General features: G+C 49.2%; 1 protein-coding gene and 1 non-coding gene across 3 annotated transcripts in view; both read left to right on the top strand.

Moving 5' to 3' along the window:
- Positions 1 to 1427: 1427 nt before the first annotated feature.
- The window catches only part of Mybphl (myosin binding protein H like), a 19632-nt gene continuing 9379 nt past the window's right edge, over positions 1428 to 11680 (top strand). For both annotated transcript variants that reach the window (XM_023721692.1, XM_023721691.1), the window contains exon 1: positions 1428 to 1621. In XM_023721692.1, the coding sequence (XP_023577460.1) occupies positions 1501 to 1621 (121 nt within the window). In that variant the 5' untranslated portion in view covers positions 1428 to 1500. The remainder of the gene's footprint in view (positions 1622 to 11680) is intronic.
- LOC111818256 lies at positions 3077 to 3183 on the top strand. Its single transcript, XR_002822281.1, has one exon. It is a non-coding gene; the product is annotated as a U6 spliceosomal RNA (small nuclear RNA).

Raw genomic sequence — 11680 nt, forward strand, 5'->3', positions numbered from 1 at the left:
CCAGCTCAGCCCACCTGGGGGCCAGGCTGGCTAGCATGTGGTGCTGGGGGACCGAAACGTGGTCCCTATGCTTTGCCAAGCTTGTTCCAAGTAGGTGCTTTAGACCACTGAGCCATCTCACCAGCCCCAGGACTGAGATTCTGTCACTCCAAGATAATAAAGGGTCCCAGGAATCTACTGGCTGCCCCCAAGTTGGGAGCTAAAATAAGCAAGGCACCCTTCGTTCTACAACACTGATTTTACCCCATGGAAAAATACGTGGAGGAAGGGAATATGGGAACTCTGCTTCCACGCAACTTCTCTGTGACCCTAAAACTGCTCTAAAAATAAAGTATATTTTTTTTAAAAATGCAGAGGAGATGCTGTCTTCTGGAGACAGGAAAGTGGGAGTATGACAGGAAACCAGATAATTTGGGTGCAGTATATGACACGTAGAACGAGGGTTCTGTGCACCAGGAAGCCATAGAGGGCTACTGGTGCACAGCTAGCTCCTGTTAAGTGCTGGCCACCTTCCTGTAGTATGCGTCCCTTGATCCTAGACCTGTGGCTCAGAGCCACCAACTGGTGACCCAGTGGTACAGCCAGAAATGACAGGGCCCTCCTCACCTGCTGCCTCCTCCTCCACTATGCTGTATCTCAGGAAGGAGACAGCTTTCAAAGGGGGAAATGGGGCCTGACCTAAAAATAGCTCCCATTATCAGGCACTTTGTCGGCTGCACTCTGCTAAGCACTTTATAGAGATTACCTCTTCTAATCCTCACAATAACCCTATGATTACTATTATCTCCATTTTTCAGAGGAAAATACAGACTTAAAAGATAGGGCTGGGGAGGAAGCTCAGCAGTCTAGCACTTTTCTAGACCACTATGGGAGAGAGGACGGACACTGGTGTGTTGTCAGTCGTGCAGGTAGGTGGTCACAGAGCCCATCTAGAGTCCAGGTAGTCTTGTGTGCAGAGTGCAGGCTGTTCCCGCCACTGCAGGCCCCTGCCCTCGAGGGGGGCGTTCAAAGAGGATGGGCAGAGAGCTGGAGGCACATCCTGAAGGTCAAGTTAGAGAGCTCAGTGTGGCAGCAGCTGCAGGTACACCTGTGAATCCCAGATCGGGGGACTTGAAGGCCTTTGCGACAAGCCAGAGGTCAGGAGCTGAGATGTCACCCAGTCCTGCCAACAGAAGCCAGCGGTCCCTTTCGTATGGTCTGTGCTCAAGCTCTCCCCTCCCTCCCCAGCACTGTGAGGGGTGTCATCTCTCTCCCAAGATAACAGAGCCACCTCATCCCTCCTCCTGTGGCTATTCTGGGCTCCTCTCTGATCCTCCTCTCTTCCCCTAACCCATACTTCACCCTTCAGCTGAGGGTAGGTAGGTGGAGAAAGGCCAGCCCACTTACATAAGCCTGTGGCCGGGACCCCAGCAGCCAGTCCACATAGCAAGTGCCCGGCCCCTCCCTCGCCACCAGCAACGACAATCTTCTGCTGGAGCCCAGCCTCTGGGTTGGCCCAGCATGGAGTCAGCCACAACTCCGGAGGTGGCCCTAGGCTCCAAGCTGAAGGTGGAAGAAGCCAGCCCAGCTGATGCCGAAGGACCCCGGGCCTCACCTCGACAGCTCCTGCCGCCTGTGGAAGGTGACTCTGGGCTGGGGGCAGGGGGGTGGGCATTGCATGCAGAGGACCTCGCCACTGTCCCAGCTACACCTTGGGTTTTTGCAAAGCTTGACTTCTTTGTACAGACTTATTCTCAAGACCTCATCTTCTTCCTTGAGTTCTTACTTGCTGCTGGTATAATGTAAGGGGACCCCCTAATTCTGTACTAGTTCTGAGGGGGCATGAGTCTGGCCTTTTATCAATCAAACCAAACCCAGTGGTCAGTCTCCTCCTCTGCGCACTTCAGCTGTGCCAGGGCATGACAGACAGGTGCCTGACCCTGCAGTGAATCTCTAGCTTGTCTTAGACCAAACGGACTGAGATTTTTTTTTTAAAACATTTATTTATGTGTGTGTGTGTGTGTGTGTGTGTGTGTGTGTGTGTGTGTGTTTTGGCTTTTTTCCCCCTCAGTGCTGGGGACCAAACTCAGGACCTTGCGCTTGCCAGGCAAGCACTTGTGCCACTGAGCTATCTCCTTGGCTGTGTTTTGGCTTTGTAGCTAAGGAGTCAGTGAATGGTGTTTGTGGTGCTTCATGACGTGTTTATATTTTTACCTTTAAAAGATGTCTGTCGTGGGGCTGGGAAGACCTGATAGACTGAGGACTGGTCAGGAAGGGAATGTAGGGTGAGATGCTGGCTGCCTATAGTAGGAGGAGGGGGAGCCAAAAGCTGTCGGCCTGGAGTAGCTGCTTCCTGGGCAGTGTCCTGGCTTCAGGTCTCGCCCCAACACCTCCACTGGCTCCCGGGGAAATCCTGGCCTGAGAGCTGGAGGACTGTAGAAGTAGAACCTTCTGGCATGAGCTAGATTTCTGCTTCATCATGGTCTCGGCACAAAGGCATTCTGAGGCCAGCAGGAGCTTGGTGCCTCTTCCAACGCCAGGCTGCCCTGCTGCCACTCCCAGCCCTAAGGGTTCTAATGCCCCGTAGCTCACCTGGGAGCACCTGGGAGCCAAGCCCAGGTGGGTCTCCTGCTGTACCTGACTTAGCACACCAGAAAGAGGGCAGCCAGCTCATCCCTCCTGTCATAATCTTCAAAAGCAGCCACAAAGCGTTATTCAATGTGCAATACAGCTGCTGAAAGGCCCAGCTTTCAGCTCTTGAAGTTTTAAGTGCAAACCATGCAAAGACCACAAGCAAGAAACCAGTGGGTTCCTAGAAGTGGAAAACGGAGGAAGAGAAGAGACAGTTCTGGACGTGGAGGCTGCGTCTGGGTTCTGGTCCGGATTCCACTCCCCAGGCCGCCTCTCGCAGCTCTACAGCCTTGGGCAGGTCCATTAACTGCTCAGTTTCAATTTCCTTTCTGTAAAATAGTGATTGGTAAACATCTTCCTGGTAGGGGAGTTGAAAAGGATTGCTGAGATAATCCAAAGTGCCCCAGAAAACACTAAACCAAAGCCCAGAAAACATTCCCAAGTCAGGGGCAGAAGCCAAGAGGTTGTGCTCGCTTCGGCAGCACATATATTAAAGTTGGAACAATACAGAGAAGATTAGCATGGCCCCTGTGCAAGGATGACAAGCAAATTCGTGCAGCGTTCCATATTTAAAAAAAAAAAAAAAAAAAAGCCAAGAGATTGTTCTCCAAATAGGATGTGCAGGAAGGCTCTCTGCCTTTTGTCTTCCTAATAGAAGATGCTGGGGTTTCTCAAGTCCCTGGGGCAGCAAGGGGAAAGAGTTGATGGAGTTCATGTAGTTGAAGGAGAGCTGCGAGGAGCGGAAGCTACTGCAAATACATGGAGCAGAGGTGATTGAGACAGAATACTGGACCAGGGAAATGGCTCAGTAGAATAAGCACTTGTCTGGCAAGGGCAAGGGCCTGAGTTCAATCCCCGGTTGTGCAAAAAAAGTCAGGATCATTCTGCCGGGGTGATGGCTCAGTGGAATAAGCACGTCCCTGGCGAGCAAAAGTGCCTGAGTTCAAGCCCCAGTTCTGAAAAAGAAAGAAAAGAGGCAGGATACATTTCTTCTCCTGCAGGGAGCAGAGATTAGGTCGTGGGCAGAGAGAGCATCCAGGACTGCTGACCCCCAGCTCTCTCTACAGGTCTCCACACAGCCCTGGGGCTCTCCAGGACTCTGCTCTTGGTTGCGGGGTGTACCAGTGATGCAGGCAGCTGTCCTTGACAGCCCCTGGCTGCCTGAAGCCCTCTGTCCTCCTGTGGCAGTACTATAAACTATAAGCCTCAGGCCCCAGCCAGCGTCTGAGTGGTGTCCCCGAGGTGACTGGCAAGGACACTTTGATTGACTGATTGATTTAGGGTTTTTTTGAGACATGGTCTCACTAGTATTTCAGGCTGAGCTTGAACTCACTGTGTAGACCAGGCTGGCCTTAAACCCATAGCATTCCTCACTCCTTGGCCTTCCCAGCGCTGGGGTTTCAGGCATGTGCCACCTCGCCCAGCAACACCTTGGAAAGTATGTGTGCACCTGTCAGCTTCTAGCATTTCAAGTCCTAGCTCAGCTCTGCCACCCCCTAAGTAAATCAACCCACCTCTCCGGGACCCAGGTGTCTTCATCTGCAAACTGCGAAGTTGCACTAAATCTGCACCCTGCCCTTCTGAGGGCTGTGAGCTGCTCAGAAATGTGATGAAAACTGTGGACTGTTGCCCCAAGAAAAACACAAAAATGTTCTGCGGGCTCACAAAGCCTCTGATATCCATCAGAGATCCTTCAAGATGCCAGGCAATGTGAGATCTTGAGAACAGAATAAACTGCCACCAGCCTGCCTACACGTCTAAACAGGCAGGAGTCGGTGGCCACCACTGGTGACCAGCTCTTCATCTGAGTGCTACACTGAGGCACTGTGTCCTGCTTGGCAGGGGCAGAGGGGCTTCCAAGCAGACACTGTCCCTGACACAGAGACAATGAGACCCCGAGACAGAAGCGCGAGGGCCCAGCTGCTAGCTCCAGCAAGATTGCTTCCCTGACTGCCTGTTTTCCAGCCTGAGCTCTTCTGCTCTTCCAGGCATAGGGAGCTGAACCTTGTGTCTAGAAGCAAGGTTTTCCTTTCTCCTGCCCTCCTTCCCCTCCTTTCTTCCGTCTTTCTTCTTCCATGAGTACTTATATTTGTACCTATTATGTGCCAGGCGATGTTCTAGATACTGATTACAGAAATGTACACAATGGGAAAAAATAAATATTCAGCTGGAGCGATACAATAAATAATTAAGTAAAAAGTATATTATGTGGTGATAAACGCTATGCCAGAAATAACACAGGCAAGGGGAGGAAGACTTCTGCAAGCTTGCTGTTTCAAGTAGGTCATCTGTGAAGCCCTCGCTAGCGGGGGGACATTGGGGAGCTGACATGAGGGAGCAATACCCAGGTGCCACACGTGCAAAGGCCCTGCGCAGAGGGGAGCGTTATGGGTTGGAGCCGCTGTGGCTGGGCCCAGAGGGGGGAGCGGTGAGAGGATAGGGACAGTCATTAAGGCCATGTGAAGATTTGGATCTGATTTAGAGACATAGAAACTGGTGCAAAGTTTCACGTCTGGACTGACAGGATCAGATACAGGCTTTAAGGATTTTTATAGATCCATGTGCAGTTGCCTTGTTTGTTTTTGGTCTTTTTTGATTTTACCATATTTTTTTGGTTGAATTGTTTTTTAGGGAAGGTTTATGTTTTGGTTTTGGTGCCAAGGACCGAACCCAGGGCTTCCAGCTTGCTAGGCAAGCATTCTACCACTGAGCCAAATCCCCAGCCCCTTTATAGATCCATGTGAGAAACAAGAGTCAGAAGATCTTAGATGGTAGCAAAGAGGCATAAGTGCCTGCCTGGCAAGCACAAGGTCTTAAGTTTGATCCCTAGTACAAAAAAAAAAAAAAAAAGAAAGAAAGAAAAAAAGATGGTAGCAAAATCACCAGAGAATGAGAAAGAGGAAAAAGGTTTTAGAAGAGCAATGCCGGCCAGGGAGATGGCTCAGTGGAATAAGCACTTCCCTGGCAAATGCAAGGGCCTAAGTTCAATCCCCGGTTCCGCAAAAAAAAAAAAAAAAAAAAAAAGAAAGAAAAAGAAAAAGATGAAGAGCAGCGCATGCATCCATCACCCAGAAGAACAGGCCATCGAGGAACACGACAGGAGGTCTAACAGAATCATCAGGGACCATCTGGAGGCAGCACTCACTGCTAGCGTCCCTGCAGTTCAAGCAGGCATCCTTCAGGGCCTCGGTGGGTCCTGCAGTGTCTGCATACGCAGGCACCCACTGACTGGGAACTTAGTGTTTCAGGAGGACACGATAGAGTGAAAGAGCACTGGGGGACCTGCGTTTGCGAGAGAACATCATGATGACCATGGGCCCCCAATTGGACAGGGAAGAAACTGACAGTGTGGCAGAGGGGTCAGGTAGTGGAAAAGAGGTAAGATCAAAGATTTTGGTGGTGCAAACAATAATAATAACAACTGCTATTTGTTGAAACTGTACTCTTGATTTGATTCGAAACTGTCTCATTGCTATATGTTTATCAATAAAACTTTGAAAAGAAAAAAAAAAACTGCTGATGCTGCCGCTTTACAGGAAGTAGGCCAAAGGAACAGAGCTCGCATTAGGTGGGGTTGATGAAACGAATCTCAGAAACGACACATTTCTGTTTTACCATCAAAGATCTGGAAACGAGTTCGCCTGTTGACTGGCTGCTTCTCCGTGCAGCAATTCAGGGACAAGCCTTTCTCACGTGGCAGTTCTGCCATGCCTAGCGCCCTGTGCTTGTCTGCACACAGAGAGCAGAGAGGGGACAGAAAGGACTTTCTTCACAGCTATGCTCGGCCCAGAAGTGATTCCCACCATCTCCACTCACTGGCCGTTGGTAACCACTGGTTTCTTCGTCTGCAGAAGGCTCTAGGGAATGTGCTCAGCTGGGCGGTTGCGGCTCTGCTCCAGGAGAGCTGCTCCTTGGACAGGAGAGGATCGGTTTGTGGATAGTTAACTGACTCTGTGATAAAGGTGGTGAGATGCTTACAATTCAGATCACAGAGGGCCTGCAGTTCCTGGTGTAGAGAGCGACCACCAGGGCCGGCAGCCAGCAGGACAATGACGATGGCAGGCCACTTCATGAGAGCTTGCGGGGCTTGGGAGGACAGGCATCAAGATCACTATGAATGATGGCTGCAGCAGGGCTGGAGACCCAGGCTGCAAGCCAGACCACAAGGGCAAGACTGGAACAGCGGGGCTTGGGGATAGCGGTAGCAGAGACTCCATCTCGGAGAAACGTTGCCTGCTTCTGGGCCACTTATTTTTTCTGACCTTATTTTCACAATCTTCAAGGAGATGACACTCTTGTCCTTCACCAAGTTCTTCTGAGATCACCAAGCTCCTTCTCCATCACATGCTTCGGACAGGTCTTTAAGGCCGCAGGTACATCCTAGACACTGGCAAATGCTTGTCTGAGGAACGCCGGTCCTTCTTGGATCCCTGGAAATATTCAGCTTCAAAGCCACAGCTGTTCCTGGGCACTGTCCTCTTTGGGCAGCCATATATGCATACAGGAACATGCTTGTGGATTCACACACACCCTCGCACGCGCATGTGCACACACACACGCATGTGCACACACCTCCAATGTGTCTGGCCTTCACTCCTCAGGCCACGGTCAGTAGCATGAGTCTGAATGACTTGGCCTCCAGAGAACTGCTAGAGGAAGTCCCTGACCGCGTGAAGAGAACGGTGTTTACCAACCTTTACCAGTTCTTTCCCATGAGAACAGAATAATAAAATGCACATCAATTTCAGCAGAATAAATTAGAGAAAGTAGGAAGAATTTTCTAACCAGGAAAAGGCAAAATCTTTGCCCTTGAAATGATCGTTTTCTCCAAAAATTGTTGAGGAAGAATTAGACAACATTCTGTCCGAAGGAAAGTGCTGAGGACACACTTTAGAAGTCAACAGTTCTCAAAGAACTTGTCAAAATGCATTTTGCCCCCAAACTGTGTAGAAGGAGAGGAATCAAACTGGGGTAGTCATGGACCTAGTCTGGGAAAACTGGGGCTCTGGGTCTTAGTTCACGTCCTCCCAGCATCTGAGGAGGAAAAAGACCTTGGGTGTCAGGGGAAGCTGAGCCTCCCCAAGGTCAGGACAATTTACACCTAGTTGGACTGTGGCTGTGTGGCAAGAGATGCCTCAAATGAGCCTCACATTAGCATTCTGAGCAAAGGTTGGACTGCCGCCTCGTCAAGTTGGGAAGTGCTTGGAGAACTCGCTGCTGACCAGGCATCTGGAGCCGCCAAGTCCCCTTCTGCATCGCAGGTATTCTGTGGGCTGTGGCCCGAGCCCGTCTCTGCCCTCCCTGGCACCTGGCTGCCTACCCAGAGCAGAACTTTTGCCTACTCACTCTCAGCGAGCCCGAGCACTTGAGTAACATCAGTTCCATTGCCCTGTCAGGGAATCCCACTTAGGCCCAGAAGGGGAGTCCTCCCTCCCGAGGACAGCCCGCTGCCTCCTCTACACCCTTCCTCCCAGCCCTGCTCCAACTGGGTGCACCTTGAGGTCTCAAAGGCCCCTCTGCAAATTCCCCCCACACCCCCACCAGAGCTGTGTTCCACACAAATTTCTTCCATTCATTTTTCTCCTTAATTCAGGTGAAAGAATTTGCCAAGGTATTTTTCTAAGAAACAAAAGAAATTCTGGGTGGAAACAAACATATTCACCACATGCTCCTGTCCATAGCCGCCTAGACCCTCCGACCAGGCTCACCGGCCCAGCTTCTGGGCCCTGATGAAGGCCCAGATTCCCTCCGGATCGCAACCCTGCAGTCCTTTGGTCTGGCCCTCTTCCTTGCGTCCCTTGTTGCCTCCTCCCTCCAGGTCACTGGTGGTCACGTCAGAGCACTGGCCCAATGCCCAGCCCTGAGAAGACGCAGGAGCGAGAGTAGACAGCTCAGAAAATGGGTCGTTGTGCTGCACAACGCTAGAAGTCCAGCGTCCTGGCGCCGGGCAGAACTTCATACCGAGCAAGAGGTTCCTGGAAAAGCAGTTGCCCTCTCTCGCAGCAGCCGTCTCTTATTCTGCGCACTCACCGCAGGCCTCCAGAGGCTGCCAGGACCTGGGCTGCCCAAGGGACCGCAGCACCTCCTCTCCAGCGCTGTCCTGGGCAGCTAGGAAGGGCTACTGCCCCCCACCACACCCCAGCGGTGGGGAACCAAGCTCCGCGAGCCCGGGGCTTGACCCCCCTTCCAAGTTCAGTCCTGTGTTTTCAAAAAACCCTGGACTCATATCCGCCTGTTTGCAGCTCCTTGGTTGCTTGCCAGAATGGCCACGGGAGAGGAACGCATCACACAACACTTCCTCTGTTCCTGCCACCCCGCCCCCACCACCAAAGTCAGCGAAGGACAGTCAGCAGGAGACAGCGTAGCCAGCGGCTCCTCCACGCTGTGCTCACTGGGGACCTCCACGCCCTTAGCACATAGGCCCCGAGGCAGAGTCCAGCCCGGGTGAAAACCAAAGCCACACAGCAACCAGCAAACTAGAGAGGCAATGGTGCTGTACCCTTGCATTCTTTTTTTTTTTTTTTTTAATTACATTTTAGGTGACATCACAGGGAATCTGTACCTGTACATAATATATATTGCTGGTTGTTTTTTTCCTGCTCCCCTCCCCTCCCTTCATTCCTTCTTATTTACAAAAGCTTTGTTTCCATTTTTTATTCTGTTCTCTTTTGTTCTTGTCCCTTCCTTCTTTTCTCCTTCCTCTTGTTTCTCCAATCATTTCACCATTTTCTTTCCATTTCTTAAATACCTATTATAAATTTTGGAACTTATTTACACCTTCAGTTTCTCACACCGGAGAAACAATACACTGTGTTTGATTCATTTCACTTGAGTATGGTCTCAAGGTGCATGCATTTAGCCAGAAATGTCTCAAGTTTATCCTTCTTTATGGCAGAGTAGCATTCCATTGTATAAAAAAAACCCACATCTTCTTTATCCATTCTTCAGTTGGTTGACATTTGGGTTGCTTCCAAGATTTAGCTATGACAAACTGTGCTGCTATAAGCATAGGTATGCATATGTCACAGTGGTATGATACTTTTAATTCTTTTGAGAAGATACCCAGAAGGGGAATAGCTGGGTCTAATGGGACCTCCAATCCTAGCTTTTTGAAGAAGCTCCACACTGATTTCTACAATGGCTGCAACAGTCTACACTCTCACCAACAGTGGAAGAAGGGTCCCTTTCCTCCACAGTCCTGCCAGCATTTGTTATTGATTTCTCTCTTTCTTTTTATGTATTTAGTACAGGGTCTACAGGGTCCCACTACATAGATCAGACTCATAGTGATTCTCCTCTTTTCAGCCTCCCAAGAGCTGGGATTACAGGGGTGCGCCACCATGCCCAGGCTCAATCACTGTCTCAGCACAACTTGGGGGACGGGGCTGGCACCGCACGCCGGGGATTGAACCCTACCCCTGCGCTGTGCCCTGTGCTCTTCTAAGCAGGTGCTTCAATCCGCTGAGCTATTTGGCTAGCCCTGGTTGATTTCTTGATGATAGCTGTTCTTTCAGGAGTGAGACAAAATCTCCACAGCACAGTGTGCAGTACAATACTTCCCTCACTGGACGGATTCCTAGGTATTTCATTTTTTGGATGCCCTTATGTAAGTGTTATTTCCCTAATTTCTCTCTCAGTGAGTTTGTTATTCATGTACAGGAAGAATATTGGTTTTTTTAAAAGAGAATTTAAAAAGCCAGTAAAAATTATCCCCCAGATAGAGTGGCTATCAAGAGATCAACCAATAACAAATGCTGGAGGGGCTGTTGGGAAAAAGGAGCCCTTCGCCATTGTTGGTGGGAGTGTAGACTCGGGCAACCGCTGTGGAAATCAGCGTGGAGATTCCTCAAAAAGCTAGGATTGTAGGTCCCATTAGACCTAGCTCTTCCCCCTTTGGGTGTCTTCCCAGGAGGATTAAAAACATCATACCACAGCGATATATGTGCATCCATGTTTATAGCAACACAATTTGTCATAGCTAAATCTTAGAAATAACACAAATGTCCATCAACTGAGGAATGGATGAAAAGGATGTAGTTTTGTTTTTGTTTTTGTTTTTTTGTTTTTTTTTTTTTTGTGGAACGGGGGCTTGAACTGAGGCCCTTGTGCTTGCCAGGCAAGTGCTTATTCTACTGAGCCATCTCCCCAGCCTACGATGTAGTATTTTTATACAATGGGGGCTTACTCAGTTATAAAGCAAGATAAACTCAGGGCTTTTATAGGCTATTGATTTTTCAGTGTTAACTTTGTATCCAACTGTGCTACTGAATTTGGCTATTAGATCTAGAAGTCTTAGGGGCTGGGGATATAGCTCAGTGGCGCAGCCCCTGCCTGACAAGCACAAGGTCCTGAGTTCAATGTCCAATGCCAAAAATAAATGAATAAATAAATCTAAAAGTCTTTTGGTAGAGTTTTGGAGTCTTCCGTGTACAATATCACATCATTCACAAATAATGATAATTTAACTTCTTCCTTTCCTATTCCTACTCCTTTTCTTTCTTTCTTTCTTTCTTTCTTTCTCTCTTTTTTTTTTTTTTTTTCTTTTTTTTCGGGACCGGGGATTGAACTCAGGCCCTTGCGCCTGCCTGGGAAGCACTTATTCCACTGAGCCATCTCCCCAGCCCCTCTTTCTTTCTCTTGCGTAATTGCTCTGGCTAATGTTTCCGGAACTACATTGAGTAAGAATGGACATCCTTGTCTTGTTCCTGATTTTAGAGCAAAAGCTTTCAGTTTTTGTCCATTGGGTGTGATGCTGGCTGTTAGTTTGTCATAAATGGCTTTTATTGGATTGAAATGAAGACTATCTATTCCAATTTTCTGTACTTTTTTTTTTTTATCATGAATGGGTGTTAGACTTTGTTAAATATTTTTTCTATATCTATTGAGATCATGATTTTGTCCTTGGCTCTGTTCATACGTTGAACCATCCCTGCATCTCTGCGTTGCATCTTTTTTTTTTTAATTTTATTTATTTATTTATTTATGTGTGTGTGTGTGTGTGTGTGTGTGTGTGTGTGTGTGGCCAGCTCAGCCCACCAGGGGGCAGGGCTGGCTGGCATGTGGTGCTGGG

Source organism: Octodon degus, unplaced genomic scaffold (assembly GCF_000260255.1).
Source record: "Octodon degus isolate 3935 unplaced genomic scaffold, OctDeg1.0 scaffold00084, whole genome shotgun sequence".
NCBI lineage: Eukaryota > Metazoa > Chordata > Mammalia > Rodentia > Octodontidae > Octodon > Octodon degus.